A 21987-nucleotide genomic window follows, 5' to 3' on the forward strand; every position below is an offset into this window, starting at 1 on the left:
GGGGTGCTTGTTAGGGCATTCTGCTGAGAAAGTAGCCACGGTAGGCATGTTATTATTTAATGTGGTGGCATTTGCTGGATGGGCCTGTCCCAGGTTCCAAAAGGAAATGAAGTTCTGTCCTGCCTCTAAAGGGGGATATTGGGCTAGCTGGGGCCTGTTAGCACAGGCTTCATGCACATGGCCCTCGTCTCTCTAGCTGAGAAAGGCACGAGGCTGGGCCATTTGTTGACCAAGATAGCCTTACTGGTCCCCTGATCAGGGAGGGAATAGAACTTTTCCAGGAGTTCAGACTGTTTCATCCCATGCCAGGCAGTACTTCCACCGTGTAGGCATGCTGGTGGTGGGTGATGTGTCCTTGCCATTCATCACATGCAAGGCATATCCTTCAGCCTGCCTTCTGGGGCTTTCCCCTGACTGGGGATGGACAGAACCAAAGTGCAGAAAGTCCCTACAGGCTGAGCCACTTCTTCGACTACAGCACCACCTGGAGGCCATAGACACGCAGTTCCCTGGGATGGCGTTTTTTCCCTAGTGAATTAATAACCAGTACCTCTAGGGCACGGGCTCCTGACCTGTTAGTGTGTCCTGGCCCCCTTTGGCCCCCTTCTCAGAATCATGGTTTCAAATAATTGAAGGCAATAAATACTACATTTCACTTACAAGTTAGCGGGAATCAAGGGGAGGTTCCCCATCTAAGTTCACAGACTCCTTTGAATCTGGCCATGGGCCTCGAGTTTGAGTTCTAGAACCCCTCCCCTATACCTTGTGCTTTGGGCAGGGCGCCATTTGATTCAATGAACTCCATCCAGCAGGGTGAGAGGTTGCATGATGAAAAGTGCCCCCAAAACAAGGGAAGAAAACAAGATCGGGCCTTCTTTGCCCGGGGATAGCAGAGACCTTAGCCAAGTCTCCTTAGGTTACATTTTTCATTGACTTCCACTGACTCAAAGAAGAGCAGAGATTCGGGGGACAAGCTAGATGTGCTTTGATTCCAGTCAAATGAAATCGTCCAACAATTAAAAGTAAAGTAACAGATTAAGAAAAATGTTTATGGTTAATGTCACAAAGGAAAACTTGCCAAGTAAAATCTCTGAGGAAGTCTTAAAAACTTCACAAAAGCAATTCCCAGGAGAGGGACAGAATTTTCCAAAGAACAACTTTATTCATCGCTTGTCACTTCCCCGGTCAAAGAAATGCAAAATGAAACAACAAAAAGGTTCCACTTCACACCTGTCAAAATGAGCAAAAATGGGATTGTGGGATTGAAGAGAAAGAAGAACCACCCATTCAGTGGGCCGCATTTCCAACCTCCGAGTCATCCTTTTCCGTTCATGCTGACTCTCCCTGCACAATCTTCCACACCCATCCTGTCTGTTCATCTGGCTACCACTTTGGTTCAGGCCTCATTACTTCTCACCTGGACAATTGCAGTGACTCCCAATTGGTCTTTCTTCTCCCTTTTCCGTTCGTCCTCTGCCCAGCTGCCCGAGTGATTCCTAAAGCACTAAGACACGTCAGCTCCTCTGATCTGTAAAGGCCTTCACAGCCTGACTCCGACCTACTTCTCTGGCTTTATTGCTCATCCCTCTCCCTCACACGCCCTTATCCCAGCCAAACTGACCTTCTCCATCTTCCCCATACAAGACCCTCCAGCTCCTGTCTCTGTGCCTTTGCTGTCCCCGGTGCCTCCTCGCATTAACCTCACAGTCCCTAACTGGCTGCCAAACTCAACTTGGACGCAACCTCCTATGGCAAATGCCTGTCCTGATTTCCTCAGTCACTAGTGTCCCCAACCCCTCCAAAACAGCAATATCGATTTCCTAGTGACATGCCTGTTTCCATTTGCCCTCTTCCCTGGTGGAATATCCAAGGTTTAAAGCTGGAAGGGACCTGGAGTCCTACCCTCTCGTTTTACAAAGGAAGGAAATGAGTCCCAAAGAGGGGAAGGGACTCCTAGATCTAGGGCCAGAAGGGACCTCAGGGGCCAGCTAGTCCAAACCCCTCAGTTTATAGAAGAGAAAAGTGAGGCCCAGGGCACAGGTAGTAGTCACAGAATCTGAACCCAGGGCCTCAGACTCCACAGTTAGTGATCTTGTGTACCACTGTGCCTTCCCCTACTTGGGGGTAAGGCACAGTGTTTCACTTTTGTCTCTACCCCCACCCCCACCCCATACCTAACCCAGTGCCGGGAAAGAATCATTGATGGTGAAATTGCAAACTCATAAAATCTTTTTGGAAAGCAATCTGGGAGAGTGCAACAAAAGTCAAAAGCCAAATCATTCGGGGGAAGCTGGGTGGCTCAGTGGATAGAGAGCCACACCTGGAGGCAAGAGGTCCTGGGTTCCAATCTGACCTCAGATACTTCCCAGCTGTGTGACCCTAGGCAAGTCCCTTGACCCCCATTGCCTAGCCCTTACCACTCTTCTGCCTTGGAGCTAATCCACAGTATTGACTCCAAGAAGGAAGGTGAGGGTTTAAAAAAAAAAGCTGAATCATTCACTTTAGCCTTACAATGATTTCATGTCTTTTAAACATGTCGACCCATGGTCGAGAATATACCTTTACTGTGTCGTTTTTAAGGTGATCAGACTGAAGATTTTCCTAGAGTGGTGTTGTTTTCCATTTGTGCCTCATTCTTCCCGACTCCATTTGGGAATTTCTTGGCAAAGATCCAGTTGAGGAAACTGAGGCAAACAGTGAAACGATTTGCCCAGGGTCACACAACTAGTAAGGATCTGATGCCAGGTTTGAACTCGGGCAGACAAATCTTCCTGACTGGAGTGCCACCTAGTGCATAGTCAGTGCTTAATAAATGTCTTGACAAAGTGAGCATTTGATTGCTAGGCCCCAAGAACACAAAACCAAAAAGAAAACAGTCCTTGACCTTGATAACAAAATGTGTTCAAATATCTGGAAATTAAACAAAGAGGACACATGCAGAATTCAGAAGAATAGAATTACAAAGTGATTCTTAAAGTCTAATACTCTGAGAAGCAGCTAAATGGCTCACTGGATAGCTAGACCTGGAGTCAGGAGGTCCTGGGTTCAAATTTGGCCTAGCTGGGTGACCCTGGGCAAGTCACTTCAGCCCCATTGCCTAGCCCTTGCCACTCTTCTGCCTTGGAACAGAAAACTAGCATCAATTCTAAGACAGACAGTCAGGGTTCAAAAAAATAAAGTCTTGAAAGTCTTACACTCTGTTTACATGGTGTATCCACTCAACCATTCAATTCAACCAGGATTAAACCCACACTATGTAGCAGGCACTGTTGAAGGTAGTGGGGAGCCAAGGACACAGAGGAACGTCTCTGCCCCCACCCCGAGGAGCTTATATTCTGTGGGGGTCATGGAGGGAGGGGACATACAGCATGGATACTAGTTAAGTAAATACCCAACATGCACATGGAAAATAATCATTTCCAGAAGGACAATGTGGTAATCCCAGATTAGAAAGGGCTTCATGGGGGAAGCAAAACCTGAGCTGTGTGGTGAAGGAAGGGGAGTAATATGATGAGTGGAAGGGTACGGAGGTGCCAGACTGTGGAGCATCCAGAATCCCCAGCTGAGGAGTTTGTATTTCATCCTAGAAGCAATAGAGAGCTATTGAAGATGTTTTAGCTGGGAGGATAAGGATAATCAAATTGTTTGGAGGGGAAGCTAGGTAGCATGGTGGATAAAGCACTAGGCCTGGAGATGGGAGGTCCTGGGTTCCAATCTGATCTTAGACACTTCTTAGCTTAACCTCATTTTGCTTAGCCCTTGTCCCTCTGTCTTATACTTGTTACTAGGGCAGAAAGAAAGGAAAGGAAGGGAAGGGAAGAGGAGGGAAGGAAGGAAAGAAGAAAGGAAGGAAGGAAGGGAGAGAGGGAGTAAAAGAGGGAGGGAGGAAGAAGAGAAAGAGAGAAAAAAAGAGAGGAAGGAAGAAAGAAAGAGAGGAAGGAAGGAAGGAAGAGAGGGAGGAAGGCAGGCAGGCAGGCAGACAGAAAGTACTTGGGGTCCAAAGGTCAACTACAGAACTACAGAGCAAGGGAGGTGCTGGATAGCACTTGTGTGGTATGGTAGCAATGAAAAGGCGACCACTAAGAGAAGTCTTCCTGGGCTTTTGAAGAGGGAGGCTGGCTGACCTCAAGGGCTGAGAGCTTGATTTGTGAGGCGGAGTTGCCCAAAGTCATCCACCACGTGCTCTCTTTCAGTCGCCAAAGCCCAACAATGAGACCAAAGACAGGATGACTGGTGAGCAGGTTACCAGGGGATGGCCACTGGGCGTGCTACAGCTTCTCTGATGAGCAGCCAGGAAGAGACGCTGTCCTCACACCAGACGTGCTAGGCCTCCGAACCCGCCCCCCCCCCCCCAAGGGAATGAATGAAGTGTAGCATCAGGAACAAAGAAGGAGAAAGGCTTACCAGAGTCCGTGCTTTGGCTCTGGTGCCACATTTTAGGCAGGCACTGGGGCAAGGGGCCCCAGAGGAAGGCAACAAGACGAGGGCCATTCTAGATAAGGTTCTGGTGGATGGAAGTGTAGACACTGTAGGCATCATTTAGCTTAGAAATGGCTTTGGATATCATTACTATTTCCTTTTCTGGGTCTTTATTATTCTCTCCTGCCCCCAACCCTCAATACAATGAAAGCTCCTCGAGAGCAGAGACTTTCTACAAAAATCTCTGTATCCCTGACACTTAGTAGGTGCTTTAAAAATGCACATTGAGTTAACGAGTGACACAATAGCTGTATATAGTTTAAGGATTGTCACAAGGAAGAGTAACTGAGAGGAAGGGAGGAGGCAATGGATGAGGGCTCGAGCAATGCCTTCCTGAGCAGAAGGGGCTAAGGGAGCCACTCCAAATGTAGGGAGTGAAGGGAACAAGCACCCTAACACTCAGAGAGAACAGATCTGCCTGGGGAAGGGAGTTTCTTCAACCAGGAGTTCCCTATACCAATGAAATCGTCCCTGATCCTATCCCGATGTGGATATGACTTTAGAGATAGAAAATCGGGGCAAATCCTAGTTCTGCCACTTAAAACAAGTAAGCATTTATTAAAAGCTTACTCTATGCCAGGCACTGTGATACTTAGCTGTATGACCTTGGACAAGTCCCTTTCCTACCTCTGGGCCTTGGTTTCCTCCCTGTAATATGAGGAAGTGGGACTAGCTGGCCTCTGAGATCCACCTGAGACAAGTCACTTCCCCTCCATTGGCCTCAATTTTCCCCTCTGTAAAAGAGCAGGTAGACTGTGTGGCTTCTGAGGCCCCCTCCAGCTCCTGGTTGTCATCACAAGAATGGCACTCCCTTCCATATATCCCTTCTCTTGCCAGAACCTCACAACAGCCCTCTGAGGGGGTAAGTGCTACCAAGATTAAATCGGCCCCATTTTACAGGTCAACAAATAGGTTCAGGCAGAACAGACTGTATTTCCGGCGCTCACCCAACAACCTTTGTTGGAGGCAGGGTTGGAGTCTGGCTCGGGCATTCTTTCAAGCCTCCGTTATGGATCCCGACCCAGCCCCAAGCACGCTGCTCTCTGGCAATCTTCCTACCAGAGCATTGGCCTCCCAGCCCGGGACCCTCTACTCTGTGGGACTGAGAGTTTGCCCTGGCAGGCTGTCCTGAGGCCATGATGTTCACCTTCCCTTTGCCTCTTTCCTGCCCATCTCTGGGCACCAAATCCACCCTCCTATTCTTGGGGTGTCATGCAAGGCTCCATGGCTGCACTCAGCCTCTCTGTGACTTTCCAGTCCAGCCCCCTCTGGCCACCACTCCTCTGGGAAGCTCCCTGAGGGCAGCTGCAGCCTTGCTTTATCCATTTGCTCTTTATCAAGAGCAAAGGAGATCCTGGTACAGAATAAGCTTTGGGTGTTGGTGAATCATTTCACTCATGTCCAACCCTTTGTGACCCCAGTTGGGTTTTCCTGGAAGAGATCGTAAGGTGGTGTCCCATTTTACGGAGGAGGAAACTGAACCAAATTGGGTGAAGTGACTTGCCAGAGTCATACAGCTAGTGTCTGAGGCTGGATTTGAACTCAGGAAGATTTCTTTTTGTTTTGTTTCTTTATTTTATTTTTTAAGTTTTTGAAAATTTTATTTAATTAATTAATTAGGAATATTTTTCCATGGTTACACGACATGTTCTCCCCCCACCCCCAGAGCCAATGAGCATTTCCACTGATTTATACATGTATCATTGTTCAAAACCTATTTCTATGTTATTCATATTTGCAATAGAGCGATTTTTTAATGTCAAAATCCCCAATCCTATCCCCAATGGAACCATGTGATCAAGCAGTTGTTTTTATTCTGTGTTTCTACTCCCACAGTTCTTTCTCTGGATGTGGACAGTGTTTGTTCTCGTAGGTTCCTCTTAATTGTCCTGGGTCATTGCATTGCTGTGTAAACCTTAAAATTTCTTAGACTTATAAATGTTGGAAATTTCACCATTGGGAAATTTCATACTTGAAAAATTTCCTGCTGATAGTAAGAACTCTATTGGAATGTGAAACCCCTTGGCATGGGAGGGTCCTTCTCCTCCCTACTTAAGACTATTTTAGGACAGAAACCTTTTGCTGAGCAATGGAAAGGGCTTTGACCTATGCTTAAGCATAGAACAGGAATTTCTTTGAGTCATGATTGATTTTAGAATTGATACAATAGAGATACTTGGAATGACAGAACCAGGTCTTGGAAAATACAATTTCCACCCCCCTCAGTCCTAACAGGATTTAGGAAGGGCTGCAGCAAAGGATCAAGATTTAATTATTTGAGAATATGACCTTCAACAGACATGTGCAAAGCCACAGACCTCTGGGCAGTCCTGGGTTAAGCTAGAGCCACCATTGGCACAGGGAAGACATGGACAGTGATTGGTAGATGTGAGAACTGAGGGGAGGGAACTTGGATGGTTTCCTTAAAGATAGAGGGGTCTGAGGACTGGGGGTGGTTGGTTGGAGAGGTTTTGGCTCTGAGAGGTGGTGCTTTGAGAGTTGGCTCTGAAGGAAGCTGGAGGTGGAGGCCCCTGAGACTGTTTCTCCATTTTGGTCACATGAGTGATAGGGACTGATCTCTTTTCTTTGCCCCAGCTATCTAAGGGCTTGGGCCTTTTGGCCCAGCCTAAACAGAAGGGGTATTTAAGCCCTATTCCCTTCTCTCCCCTTTCTCTCTCCCTCTCTCTATCTCTAATTCCTTTCTTCCTCCTGTTTGTAATTAAACTCTAAAAAAGGTTGACTGCTGACTTGAGTTTTCATTTAGGAATTACATAGCTGAATTCCTTGGCGACCTTAAATTAATATATATCAGTCTTTTAAAGTGATTTCCTTGTCACAGCTGCTAGTAGAGAAGTCCATTCCATTCGATTGTGCCACAGTGTATCCATCTCTGTGTACAATGTTCTCTCAGGAAGATAAAGCTGTGATGGCAAACCTATGGCACAGGTGCCAAAGATGGTGTGCAGAGTGCTCTCTGTCAGCACTTGGCCACCCTCTATGCCTCCCCCGACCAGTTTATAACTAGAAAGGCAGAGGGACTCAGGCAGAGCTGCTCCCCTCCCCCTCTCCACCAGGCCTAAGGACATCGTTTCACATCCTCCCCCTGCCCCCCCACTTCCTCTGCCCAGCAGCCAATGGAAGTGCACAGGGGCTGAGGTGGACAGTTCACAGGAAGCAGAGCTGGAGGGGAGTGGCACACTCGGGCCACTATCCTCCCCCTCTCTACACTTGCTGAAGACATTCTTCACTTCTGCCTCCCCTGTGTGGGGTAAAGGGGGGGTATACCCAGCATGTGATAGAGGAGGGGTACAGCACACAGTCTCTGGGTGAGGTGAGCCAGGCACTTGGTCTGGAGGGGTGGAGTGAGGGTGAGGCCCAGCACTTCATCTCTAAGAGGTTACCCATAACTGGCATAAAGGAAAAAGTACTTTCTCTTCCTCCTTATAATTTTCATAGTTCTTTGTGCTTCTCTCTGTCTCTCCTGCTCTCTCTCACTCTCTGTCCCTCTCTCCTTCTCTCTCTCTGCCTCCTCTTTTTCTGTCTCTCTTTCTCTGTGTGTCTGTCTCTCAATCTCTCTCTCCCCATCTCTGTCTGTCTCTGTCACTGCCTCTGTTCTCTCTCCTGTCTCTTTCCCCCTACCTCTCTGTCTCTTTCTCTCTCCTTCCCTCCCTGTCTCCATATGTCTTGTCTCTGTATCTCCTCTCTGTCTGTCTCTCCCTCTCCCCCTGTCAGTCTGTCTCTCCCTCTTTCTCTGTCTTTGTCTATATCTGTCTTTCCTGTCTATGTCCATGTCCTGTCTCTCTCTTCCCCATCTCTGTCTCTATTTCTCTGTCTCTCTCTTCTCACCCCCCCCCCCGCAGTGTCTCTCTTTTCATTGTCCTCTTCCTCTCTGGTTGCAAGCAAGCATCCCCCAGGCTTGCTGGCCCTGTGGCCGGGGGGTTAGGCTTCGCTTCAGTCCTTGGATGGCTCAGGGGTTAAGACAGGAAGGTAGCCAGGAGTGTGGTCTGAGGCAGAAGGAAGAGAAGGAAGCAGCCTTCTCCTGGGCACAGGTGGGGGATCCTGGGCCTGGTCAGTGGTCAGTGGGTACTGGGGTGGCTATAGTGTGCCCTTCCTGCCCCCCCCCGGGGCCTCAAGGTTGAGCTCTCTCTGGGCCCTTCCCTGGAGTTGCCGCTTGGGCACCACATTAATGGATTCTGACTTGTGGCATCATTGCTGTGGCCTCCTCAGCTTGGCCCCCCTCACTAGGCACCTCAGCATTCCAAGCCCTTAAGGAGCTCGAGGGGTCCCATGGCAGGATCTTTCCTGTTGAATTGAATGGACGCACGTGGTACCCCTCGTGGTCTCTCTCCCCTTTGCTCTCTGGGCACAGCGGCACTCAGTGCCACCTTGGGGCTGAGCTTGCACCACTGGGGCCGGTTGGCCAGTGGTCTGTCTAGGAGGGCCCCCGCTGTGCGTTCTTGAAAACTCCCTGTGCTTTCTGAGCTCTGACCAGCAGGATGGACATTGGAACACTTCCCGTTATTCACCGCAGATGATCCGATTGGTTTCACAAGTGGCCGAGGACAAATTTGTTCTTAACTGGCCGACCCTCGTGGGCTGATCAGAGCCATAACTGGAAGGAAGGTCAGCTAATACAGGCTCCTTATTTTCGAGGTGAGGTAACCAAGGTTCAGGGGGAAGTGACTGGCCCAAGGTCACTGGGGGGCTTCCAATCCCAGGAATCTTCCCACCTATACCACACTACTGCCGTTCATTTCCGTTCTAAACAAAAGCTTGGAATCAGCCAGAAGGGAAGCTGAGAGTACAATCCACCCATTTTGCATGAGAGCAAACTGAGGCCCAATGAGGGCAAAGGATTTGCCGAAAGGATTCTCCAACTCTTGGTACAAATGTCAGCAATGACTTGCAGACTCAGAAACGAAGCTGCTGGTCCCCAGCATTTGCTTGTGGTCAATTCAAATAACTAAGCCCTGCTCAAGCAGCTACTTAGAGAGGCTAGCATGGCACCAGGCAGTGATGCCAACCCCCAAGAGAGATGAGGCTCGCTGCAGGCTGCCCAGGGCCTCGGAAGACCACGTATCAACATTGTCTGTGTTGCATCCAATTTGGGCTTACTTCTTTGCATCCTTCCCAAGCACAATTTGAATCTGGTTCAGGAGTGGGTGGTATATTTGACCTCTCTGGTAGTGGGAAGGAAGTTGTGTACAAGTCTTTGTGGACCTGTTTGGGTTTTTCTTGGCAGAGATTGTGGAATGGTTTGCCATTCCCTTCTCTGGCCCATTTTACAGATGAGGAGACTGAGGTAAATGGGCTTAAGCAACTAGTCCAGGGCCACAGAGCTAGTGAAGTGTCTGAGGACAGATTTGAACTCAGGTCATCCTCTGTACCACCTAGCTGCCCCCAAAGGCCTGATAAATCAGTGCCAGGTCTACCTACCTGGGAGTGCTCACACGGACCTTTCAGGAGCATCCCAGTAAGAGCTGGCGTTTCTGTCGGCCTTTGGCCTTACAAAACCCTTTCCGAATTTTCTCTGCCCTGGTGTTCCATTCCGCAGGGAAGGAACCAAGGCCCACAGAGGGAGTCACCCAGCAAGTCGGCGCCCTGAGGCCTTGGCCTCTTCCTCCCCCATCATTCCACAGCTCCCACTCTCAAGTCCCCTTCTTCAAAATGAGGCAGACACAGCTGGGTTCTCGTAAATCGTTTAATGATGTCACCCTACAAAACAGTTGCACAATGGGTCCCGGGTGAGGGCCCCACCTCACTCAGGGAGCTTCAGGAACAGAAATCGCCAAGGCTACAAGTCCAAAGACTCCAAGAGAATGACCTGAGGAGTCCTGGCCGGCCGAGTGGGGTTCGAAGGTCACGAAACTGGAGAAAACACTTTTACGACAACAATAGCAACAACGACTGGAGTTTGGAAAGGTGGGCTAAGGGCTGGAGGGTGTCCCAGAGGGCCATCGCAGCGGGGTCAGCGCTGTTCACTCGTCCTGCAGCTTTCAAACGGAATACTGGGAGCACCAGCCATTGGGCGCCCCGTTCGGAGACTCCCACCCCTGGAATGGGCAGGGAAAGAGTTGGCCCGTGCTCGTTGCCCTACGTGGTCTTGTGTTTGATAAAGGGAAGCCGGGAGAGCAGGGGATGATACGAAAGAGGAAGCAAGCGTTTTCTGAAGAGCTTGGTCTGCGTTGACCCCAGTTGAGCCAGGAGCAGCATGCCTGTGTACAGAACTGAGTCACTGCCAGAAAGAGTCAATAGGGAGTGGGTGTTCTATTCCTGCTTGGGGCCTTGAGCTCCCCAACCTGCAGTGGCTGGGCCAACTGGACCGGTTTACTGGGCACCGTTCTGCCTTCTGGTCTGCGGATCCAAACGCAATTGGGATGGTGGGAAGTCTCTGCCCATTCAGCCCAGCATCCACTCTGCAACTAGGAAGTCTCAGGGAGCAACTCAGACCCTGAGGAGCTAAGGGCCTAGCCTAGGGTTTCAACCCAGGCCCTCGGACTCCACATCTAGCACCTTTCCCATCATACCCTCAACCTCCCAGGGATCATTATTCCTGTTTGCTTTTCCTCAGTCTTGGGGCCCAGAGAGAAATGACTGACCCAGGGACTCACAGCCACTGTGTGTCAGACGTGCGGCTTGTGCCCAAGTTGACCTACCACTAGCCACTACTACAATACTGCCATGCCTTCACTACCTTTGAGAAAAAATGTTCCCAGAATGTCCATCTCTTAGAAGGAAATGGAAGTCCCTTGTGTAGAGCTGGGGGTGGAGAGAAGAGGCCCCCAGTGAGCGAGCCAGCTCCCTTCCAGGGACGCGCCTCTACTCATGGGGAAGAGTCCCAGTTTATTGCCCCAGGATCACCGACCGACCCTCAGCGGCCAAGGAAAATCACGATTTGGGCTACAGCAAAGGAATTCAATAGCAAGGCTGTCCCGTAAAGGCCCCTGGGTTCGAGGAAGGGAGAGGAGGACCAAAGCCAGGGCGAGGGGTGGGGGAACCTGGCTGAGCTGCCTCCAACAATGGGTCCCTCATCCACCAGCCACTCTCTCCACCCTCCTTCCAACTGCCCCTGCTGATGCCTGGAAGTGGGCTAGTGAGTGGTCTTGGCACAGTCAGGAAAGTGGGCTGGGGAGATGTGATGAGGAGGGACTCGGAGAACCACTGAACACCTCAACTGCCTACAGGAGCAATGGGTGCTCTCCCAGCATGCCTTTCTTCCTGCACTCCAAGTGCCTGTGTCTACCTAGACCACCTTCCCTCCTCGACTGCAAACACACTAAAAGTGGTGGGCTGCCTACTGCCTCGAAGGATGCTCGAGTACGACAAAGGCCTTCAAGGCTCTTCTCCTTTGTTAGGGATCCCCAAATGGCCAGTCGTGACCTCTCCTGAGATACATTCAGGGCTGACTTTCAAGCAATGGAGGTCACCTCCTGGAGCAGCCTGGGAGGGTGGATAGTGAGAAACAAGCCAACACTCCCAAGGAGCCACTCAGTGCCAAGTGGGCCAATGACAAGGGATCGGGGTTTCCCCAGCTAAGAGCTTCGCCTTGAAAGCTCTGGACAGTCCAGTAGGCACCTTGCTGAATCGCCATGGTGCTCTTCACATTGGCCAAACCATGGATAATTATAGCGAGCATTTCTAGAGCATGCTCTTTCCCTGCATTGCATTCTAGCCTCCCATCCACCCAGGGAAATCAGTGCTACTAGGATCTCTGTTTTAGAATCGAGGAAACAGAGGCACAGACAGATGAAATGACTTGCTCAGGGCCTCCTAGAGCTCTTCAAACTCCAACATAAGCACCCTCTCACATGAGTCACTTCCTTATAATGCTACTTGCTTAAGGCAAAAGCCCCTAGGTTTCCCATCATGCTTTTGATTCTGTGGCACAATAACCAATTGGCTTGCTTATTTACAATCAGCATTTGCATGGAGGTCTCCATTCTTATGGCAATGGATGAATGTATGTGTGTGTGTTGGGGGGGGGGGGGGGAGAGTTCCCAGCTATTCATTCTAGATCTATTATGGTAGAATACCAGCTTGAAAGCTGGAAGGGGTCTCAAAAGAGGTCATTGAGTTCAACCTTCCCCCCACCTCATTTTTCAAAGGAGGAAACTGAGGCCCATCAATGGGAAGTGACTTGCCCAAGGTCAAATATAGGACCAGAGAATCATCTATTTAGAATGAGAAAGGATGGTGGAGGAATTCTGGTTCAATCCCTTAATTTGACAGAGAATAACTGAGGCCCAGCTCCCTAAAAAATCACCCCCCCCCTACAGCTCTGTCTTCTCACCCTCCCTCTGGCCCCACCCCTCACCCTGCAATAGAAATTTCATACTCAGATTTGGTGGTCCCAGGCTGGCCCAGTGCCTACTTTGGCTGATTTAGGGAATTCACCCCCCTCCCCAAAGCCCTGGGCTCGGTGCTGGTACAGAAATGAGGTACGAGCCCATTGTGGGGGATGTACTAACAGAGGAGATGGGCCTGGGCGTCCCTGGCAGTGGAAACAACATGTTTTCATGGTTTTGCTGCTGTAGCACCTTCCTTCCTCAAAGAGCTGTCACTAAAGCACCTGCACGGAGAGAAGAGAGATCAGCTGCCGCCTCTCCAGGTAAGGCCACCAGGAGCAGGAGGAGAAAAGAGAAATGGGCCCAGGGGTCCTGGCTTCAGGCTTCATGAGCAGCCTGAGCCAGGGGGAAGGCAGGGGGATGGGAAGAAAAAGAAACACAACACACACAATCCCCCTTTCTTGATGGCATCAAGAAAGGAGTGTTCTCCAAGATGGCGGAGTCAACTCTTCAGTCAATTTTCTTGGTGGGAAGGTGGAGCAAATCCAGCACGTACTTGAACACGGGCCTCACAGTGGAGGCGAGCAGAATGATCAGCTTGCCGTGGGTCATGGTCATGAGGGTCTGGTGGCCCGAGGCCCAGATCCGGTACCAGGGGCCATAGAACGGATCAGAAATGGCTGGGCACAGCATGTTGTTCAGATTCACCTCTGTGGCCTGTGGGGACAAGAGGCACATGATGGGTACTCACTGATGGGGGCCTCAAAGCTGGAGAGCTTTCCTCAAGTAGCTTCTGCTTGGATCCCCAAGTTTTTCATCCAATCCCCACCACTGTGATATGCAGCCCACTTTACACTCACAACTCATTCTTTTTGCCCTGATTGCACTGAGGCATGGTACAACCTTGTCTCCCCAGGGAATCATGGGAGGTTTTATTGGTATCTTTTTTGGGGGGCACCATAATCATTTTCCCCATTTTCCCCTTCAACCTGCCCTCATAACAAATAAAAACATTAGGCAAAACTGTTTGACAGAACAGCCACATTTTGCACCCATAGTCCCCCAAACTCATTATCTGTATTAGTAACAACTCTAAGACAAGGGCTAGGCAAATTGAGTTTAGCTACATAGCTAGGAAGTGTCCAAGGTCAGATTTGAACCCATGTCTCAATTTCAGGCCTGAGTCTTTATCTACTGCGCCACCTAGCTGCTCTTTGTTCATTAACTCTTTTTTTTTAAACCCTTACCTTCCATCTTAGAATCAATACTGTGTTATGGTTCCAAGGCAGAAAAGCAGTAAGGGCTGGGCAATGGAGGTGAAGTGACTTGCCCAGGGTCACCCAGCTAGGAAGTGTTTGAGGCCAGATCTGAACCCAGGGCCTCCAGTCTCTGAACCTGGCTCTCATGTTCACAACACGACAGTCATTCTCCAGTTGATGGACACCCACTTTGTTCTTAGTCTTTAGGTACCACAGAAAAAGCTGCTATTTGAGAAGTAGCTAAGTGGTTCAGTGAATAGAGTCCTAGACCTGGAATCAGGAAGGTCTGGGTTCAAATCCTACCTCATACATTTATTGTGTGGCACTGTAAATATTTACTGTGTAGCCCTGGGCAAGTCACTTCAACTCTAGGCCTCAGTTTCCCTATCTATAAAATGGAAACAATAATAGCACCTATCTCCCAGGATTGTTGTGAGGTGAGGGTCAAATCAAAGTGCTATAGAAATGTTAACTGTACCCCCTTGGGGCATTGCCCAAATAGCTCAGAGTGAGTTTGGTTCCCATATGCTATTTTATTTGGGCCTTTCGATTTTTCCACCGTGCCTCAGCTGCCTCCTCCCTTTCTTCCCATCCTGCCCTTCACCCACTGCTAAGTGATCTGTAGAACCTCCATTTTGAGTAGAGGCCCAGGTGAGCCATTTTCCATTCTCTAGCCACCATCTGCCGATCTCCCTCCCATACCTCTTCATAACTCCCTTTTAGAGGTCTTCATCCTCCATTAGAATGGAAGCTTCTCAAGGGCTGGGACTACTTTTCTTTTTCCTTGTATTTATATCTCTAGCACCAAGCCCAGTGCCTGGCACAGAAGAAGCACTTAGTAAGAAGGACTCCGGAATTCAGAATTCGGAACCCTCTGTAGAGACAGACCAATGTTCTGACATCATCAGTTGTCTTCTTGGCCTTGGGCACTACATTTCAAGAAAGAAAGCCCCAACAACCCATTGGCTTTAGCCATCAGGCCCTGAACATAAGAATACGGTGATTTGGGAGGGAGCATAACAGTTGAGGGTAAAGGAGATGGCAACAGTCACACTCACCAGGCCCAGGAACTGCAAAATGCTAAAATGATAGAAGAACATCAGGCCAGTTGCCAGGAGGGCCCACCAAAAGTTGGAGAGCGGCTCAGGAGTGTAGACACCTGCATGAGAAAAGAATATGGTGAGACAGATACTTGGAAGATGTCTATGGCTCCATGGCAGATGGAACCACTACTGTAAAATGGAGATATGAACCCTAGACTTTAATTCCCAGAAGTCCTTAGTATTTCCCAGAATTCCCTGTAATCTCACCTGAGTCTCCACCTGGGCAAGATCACAATGAGTATTTAACTGGCTCTCTGCCTCACATACAGGCTGCTCTTCCATGGCAGTGATAAACCTCATAAAGTATAATATTTCTAGTACTAGAGACTAATTTAATTTTTACAGTTTTGGCAACCACAAGATTTGGATGAGAACTTCTCAATTAAAAAAAAAAGATAGTCTAGATAATTTTTTAAGACACATTCCTCCTGCCAAGGCTTTTCAGCAAAGCTGATTCTTGAGCTCCTCCTGACTTTCTTGACCCAGATCACTCTCTCCATCCCATCCCTCCCAGGCCCAGCCCCAGCTGATCTCCAGCCTCCAAGCCAGATAGCCACAGGACAGCCCCAGGACCCAGGTTGCTGGTAGCTGCCCCTTGTGTCTTTGGAATAAAAAACCAGCTGGTAAAAACAGGGGTGATTTTTCCTTAGGCTACAGTGGCAGGGGGCCACAGGGGAGGACAACGAGGGGAAGGAAGAGACTTTTCCAAACAGGAAGTTGATTACAAGCATGGAGTATTTCAAGGAATATCTTTGGAGTGCACTAATTCTTTTATTTATCTTACCTGAGATTCAGGAGAGAAATTCATCTCCCTGCAACTATTTGACCCAATTTGAGATTCCTAAAACCCACCCTCACTAGGGGGGGGGGGGCGCTCAGTGGATTGAGAGCCAGAGCTAAAGATAGGAGGTCCTGGGTTCTAATTTGGCCTCAGACACTTCCTGGCTATGGGACCCTGGGCAAGTCACTTGAACCCCATTGCCTACTCCCTACCAGTCTTCTGCATTCTGACAATAAGCATCTAAATAGATAAAAAAAATGAACTTTAAAGAGACTGGAGGTTATATTTTTAAGGCATTTCAGACTCCAATGTTTTATAAAGAATCTCTATATTTTATTGCATTTTGCTGATTGTTTTAAGATTTAATTTTGTTGGTTTTTAAGTTCATATATTAATGTACTCAATACTATTCTGTTACACTGAATCATTTTAATGTACTGGGTTTTAACTACTGTTATATTTTGTTCCTTTTCCCCTATAACTATACTGAACAAATATTATTGAATAAGCCCACATATAAAAATAGCCTTTTTTTCTATTCTGTCATTGTTAATTGTTACATAGATGATGATGGATGGATTTCAACAAAAGTGGTTAAATTATATACAACCTTTAGAGAATTTAATAAGCTAAGAATTTAATTGTAATTTTAAGGGGTCTTCAGAAATAATTTTACATAACTAGTCGTTTCTGAATGGATGATATTATATATATATATATATATATATATATATCAATATATATATATTTATATAATAAAGAATGTTGTATTAAAGGTAGAGAAACAAAAAATGTTCCTACCAAGGTGTTTATATGTATCAGGAAGCCAGAAAAAAAGAGCTCCTACAAAACTCTTCATTTTAATTTACTTCCAGCAGAACAATTTAGATTTCTTAATGATGTTCTAGACCAAGTAAGTTTTACTTTGTTTAAAAGTATGTTTGCCAAGGTTGAAACATTGCTACACCTGAAAGACGTGACAAGTATCCATTTTCTTTAAATGTCATACAGTAGACTCATGTAAAAAATGATAGTGGTTTTTGTTTGCTATTGTAATTAATTGGGCTATTGAGAATTTTGAGGATTTTGTATTACTGTTCTTTATAAAAAACTGTTACCTTGTGAAATTCATTTGCCTGTACTCACAGTGGATCATGGCCAAGAATGAAGAGGAAATGGATCTCATTTTGGTGAGAAACCTTGTATTCTACATTTCCTTAGCTGACACAGTGTGTCAATGATTATAAGCTATATTTTTTTATTTTTAAAACTTTTTTATTATTATATTTTTCTTGCATGTGCAATATACTATTTCAGTTTTATTTTTTCTCTCCTTTTGATATTTGAAGCACGTCACCAGTATACAGATTTTCTTTAAATTTTTTGATTTTACAGTAATATAAGTTTAAAATATATTTGCTATAATGTCAATACATGCCCCAAAAGCCTGAGACTATAAAAATGATGCCATTAATTATTTAAAAAGATATTTTTTAAATATTTTAAAATAATTTTTATAATTTTTAAATAATAAAAAAATTATGGGACTTTGCTTAATGATTCTGTCTGATTCCAGGACAAGATATATTCTTTGGCACAGGGCCAAAGAAGCACAAAGCTAAACCTGAATAGTGCCAAAAGAGCACACAGGTCAAAAAAAAAAAGAAACCAATCCAGGTAGGATTGATGCACTTCTAAGCCAATACAAAGGACTTGAACCTAGTGTGAGACTCGAGGTTGCTGACATACGTTAAGACATAGGTCTTCCTTGTATCCACACTCTGAAAATACTTACAGACAAGTATTTCAAAATTTGGCTCCTACCTGGCTCCTATAATCTAGTTCCTTTCCTTCTTATAGTATGGCAACTTCCTGTAGTCTTGGCCGCAAATGGGTAAGTGAAATATTACTACATTCTGTCCTACAGACTTGTGGGATAGAAATCACTTTAAATTGGACCTGTACAAGGGCCTATTATAGATTTATTTTTCCTTTACTTAGAATTTTTACACATAAGACTTTGATAGTCTATATTTCATCCAGAAATTATCTTTTTTTATTTGGATTTTTTTAATGTTTTTGATTTCTCTTACCAATTGATTCATATACCTCATAACTCAGCCATGCATTCCCTAAGTGATCCCTGTGTTTTTCACTCACCCTCTTCAGGGGGGAATATAAAATTATTATTATTTTAAATTGCAAAGTTTAAATTCCTTGAGAGAGAAATTTTAGGTTAAGAAACATGCTACCTCTCCAAAACCAGAGACTGAACTGTTTGGAGAAGATACCATAAAGATGCCTCCGGACCACAAGCTGCATGAGAAGATCAAGAATGAACTTTGGGTGTGGTTGATTGAACATTTATTTGTATGTATACTCTTATGCCCCCTAACTGACTTTTTTGTCAATGCGCCTAGCAATCATTGGTTTTGTTCTCTTTTCCTCTTATCCTCAAATTAATGTAATTTCAAAGTTAGTTGTGTTTACAAGCCCCAGCGGAGAGACTAGTCTTCCTCGGGCCTCAGGGAGAATTGTAAAATGGAGATTTTGAACCCTATACTTCATTCCCCAGAAGTCCTTGGTATTTCCCAGAATTCCCTATAATCTCACCTGAGTCTCCACCTGGGCAAGATCACAACGAGTATTTAACTGGCTCTCTGCCTCACATGCAGGCTGCTCTTCCATTGCAGTGATGTAGTGGGTAAGCTAAGTGCGGGGTTTTTGAATGGCTAATCAGCCCTGGGCACGTGGTTTTTCTATTTTGTATTTTCTTTATTCTTAATTCTAATAATCCTTAATAAACCTCATAAAATATAATATTTCTATTACTCGAGACTAATTTAATTTTTTACACTACTCTATTTGAGTGCTCAGTTCCAAAAAATCATCTGCTGCCTAATGTTGCCCTCTTGCTCCCCCTAGTGGAGCAGCTAGGGGCTGATTAGTGTGAATAATGAATTCTTTGAAGTAGTTACAAAGTCAGCTAGGGGGCACCACAATGTAGAGTTCCCAGGGCCTGGAGTCAGGAAGACCTGAGTTCAAATGTGCATCAGACACTTCCTAGCGATATGCCCCAGGCAACCCACTGCCCAGCTGCCTGCCTCAGTTTCCTTACCTGTAAAATGGGGATCATAAAAACACTGGCCTCCTAGAGCTATTGTAAGGAGTGGATGGAATAATATTTATATTTTATGTAAATATTTATAAATGTCTATAAGCACTTAGTCCAGTACCCAGCACATAGTAGGTGCTATATCAATGCAATGAACTCTTACTTTTATTAGAGTTAGAATTGGAATTCCCATTGGGTTGGAGTCAATGACCATAGTTTCCTGATTTATAACTCTGAATTGTGTGAATTTGACTATATGCAACCCTTCAGGGGAATTGACACTCACTGGGACCCTCTATCCACTGCCAGCCTGAGATTTGGGAAGAAAAGAAATTCAGTGGAAAGGGAAATGGAAGACTGAATCCTGGCTAATCCTTAAGGATCACAGGGGAAATGTGGCGAAAGCAGATTCATTTTCTTCCTATTATGAACTGGACAACCATCATGAATAACAATTAATGAGCATTAACACGGCACAACTGAATTCCGCAAAAGGTCAGAAAGGGGGCTAACTCTTACATATAGGCTATTTTTCCTGTTTAATGATCCAATTCAGCACAGGCATGTGGCAGGTTGCCATCTTAGAGATAGATACAGGTACGGCCCACTGGTCCAGAGGGAGCGGGAAACTCCCGACCAGCAGAGGGCAGCATCTTCTCTGCAGTAGAAGCTATAGAGCAGGGCTAGAGACTTCCATAAGTATATTGGGTGCAATTGGCTTTCTTTGTAATCCTACATGTTTTCTTTTGAGTTTTTGAAAATGTGAGTCCTGGAAGGAGTCCATCGGCTTCCCCACACTCCCCAGAGGGGCCCAGGACACCAAAAAGAGGAAGAAATGGAGCAACTCAAGGTGGAATGTCAGGAGTGGGACATGATCCAGGGTGGTTGGGAGCCCATTCCAGCTCTTTCTCTCTCCACCAGGGGGGCCAGAAGATCCACACCCAAACAAACTGGCATCCCTTTCAGACAGCCCCGAAATAATCCAATGGTGTCCTACTCAAATGGAAACGGAGGCCACTCAATGCGCCATTAAGGCCCCGTGCCAGCCACAGAGCCACTTGGCTTAGCTATGGTTTATCACATTTGTTCTTCTAATCTGGTTCTCCAGGCTGTACTCTAGACAACAAAGAACCCTCCCTGCCCACCCAGTTCTCTGCTTTACTGCAAAGGTAAAGAACCAATAGTGTTTATGGCAAAGTTGCCTTCCTCCCTCAATTCCATGGCATTAGCAACTCCTTTAAGAACCAACTGAGGTCAAGGAAATGCCTTTGGATGCTACTTTACCAGGCTGGGGCTGAGCAGGCACCCATCAGGTAACTTAAAGCCTGGGATCATAGTCTCCAAGGCAGAAGTGAACCAGGGTTGGGACCCTGAGCTGGGGAAAAAAGGAGTTCTGGCAATATCCCAGGGTGGACCAATCACTGGACATCAAAAGCCTCCATGGAGAAGGAGAGGAACAGAGAGAAGGAGGGGGAAGGGAAGGGAAAGGAGAGGGTGACACACAGAGAGTGACAGCAGCTCCAATCTGGACCCCAGGACCAAGTTTACTTTAGGATACATTTTACACACCATCACCAACAGGAAGAATCAAAAACCAAAAGATCAGTGCATTTGGAATCAGAGGAACTAGATTCAAATCCCACCTGATATTTGTTATCCATGTAACCAATAGTTGAGTTACTTCCTGGGCCTCAGTTTCCCCTTTTATAAAATGGCCTCTGAGATCCCTTCTAAGTAAAAATCTAGGGTCCTTTGAGAGGCTCTGCATTAATCCCAGTGAGTTCCTGTATCCATCCAGTGAAAAGGGAATTATTTGTTCTCTTTGTCTATTCTGAGTTTACACTTGTGAAAAGGGAATCCTTTATTCTCTTTGCCCAGTTGGAGTTAACACTTTGGTTAACAATAACTTCAAGTACCCCTACTTAGTACCTCACCAGATTGTGAAGACAGGATTAACTCTCCTTTGTCTACTTTTGAATTGAATCAACAAAAGCTTGAACACCCTACTTAGCAATACTCCACCCTTTCAACTCAATCAGCCAGGAGTCTGTGAGCCCTTTTGATGAGTATTCACCTCTCCAGAAGGTGAGAAGTGGTTCCCACAAGCACTGCCCAGTGCTGGGCAATTTGGAAGTTGTGATTGGCCCTTGTAAAGAGGGGAAGGGACAAGAAGTCACTATAAAAGGCCCTGAATTTCTGGGGCGAGGCAAGTCAACTTCAAGAAGGAAGTCAGCTTCAAGTCAGCTCAAGGAAGAAAGTCAGCCTCAGGGGTCACCTTCAGCTCAAGTCATTGTCTTGACCTGCCTCTTGGAGGGAACTTGGCTGAGTGAACAGCTGGCTTTCCTTTCCTATCTTCTGGAGAGAGTTTAATTATGGTTGAAGGTCAACAAGTCCTGACTGAGTGGAGCACCAGAGCAATACTTAGTTAGATAGGCTAATTAATGTCTTTTCTACCCTTCTGTATTTCTGTGCTTTCACTCTTTCCACCTCTTTTGTAAATAAAAGCTATAAAAGTCATTTCTACTTTGAGTAATAATATTAGTCACTTAACTCCATTGCCTAAGTGACTTGCCCAGAGTTACACAGTGTGTATATATATATATATACATATATAATATTTAATTTATTTATACACACACAGAATCAATACTATGCAATGGGGGCAAAGTGACTTGGCCAGGGTCATGAAGCTAGAAAGTGTCTGAGACCAGATTGGAAGCCAGGACTTCCCCTCTCTAGGCCTGACTCTCAATCCACTGAGCTACCTAACTACCTCCTTACCTTCTGTCTTCAATGCAATACTGTGTATTGGTCCCAATGCAGAAGAGCAGTAAGGGCCAGGCAATGGGGGTGAAGTGGGCAAGTGCCCCAGGTCACACAGCTTTCATTCTTTCAGGGGTTTTTGTGGGGGCAGGAGGGGGGAAGCCAAGGAGAGTCCAGCTGAAGGGCTGATGCAGGGGGGGAG

At 46.6% G+C, this 21987-nt stretch overlaps 1 protein-coding gene across 5 annotated transcripts in view; it reads right to left on the bottom strand.

Annotated features, from left to right (window-relative positions):
• Window positions 1-10166: 10166 nt before the first annotated feature.
• TMEM164 (transmembrane protein 164) overlaps window positions 10167-21987 on the bottom strand; it is a 138645-nt gene continuing 126824 nt past the window's right edge. For all 5 annotated transcript variants that reach the window (XM_056809436.1, XM_056809439.1, XM_056809438.1 and 2 more), the window contains exons 6-7: window positions 15082-15182; window positions 10167-13481 (exon numbers count right to left, since the gene is read on the bottom strand). In XM_056809436.1, coding sequence (XP_056665414.1) covers window positions 13275-13481; window positions 15082-15182 — 308 coding nt within the window. In that variant the 3' untranslated portion in view covers window positions 10167-13274. The remainder of the gene's footprint in view (window positions 13482-15081; window positions 15183-21987) is intronic.

This window comes from Monodelphis domestica, chromosome X (genome assembly GCF_027887165.1).
Source record: "Monodelphis domestica isolate mMonDom1 chromosome X, mMonDom1.pri, whole genome shotgun sequence".
In the NCBI taxonomy this organism is placed as follows: domain Eukaryota; kingdom Metazoa; phylum Chordata; class Mammalia; order Didelphimorphia; family Didelphidae; genus Monodelphis; species Monodelphis domestica.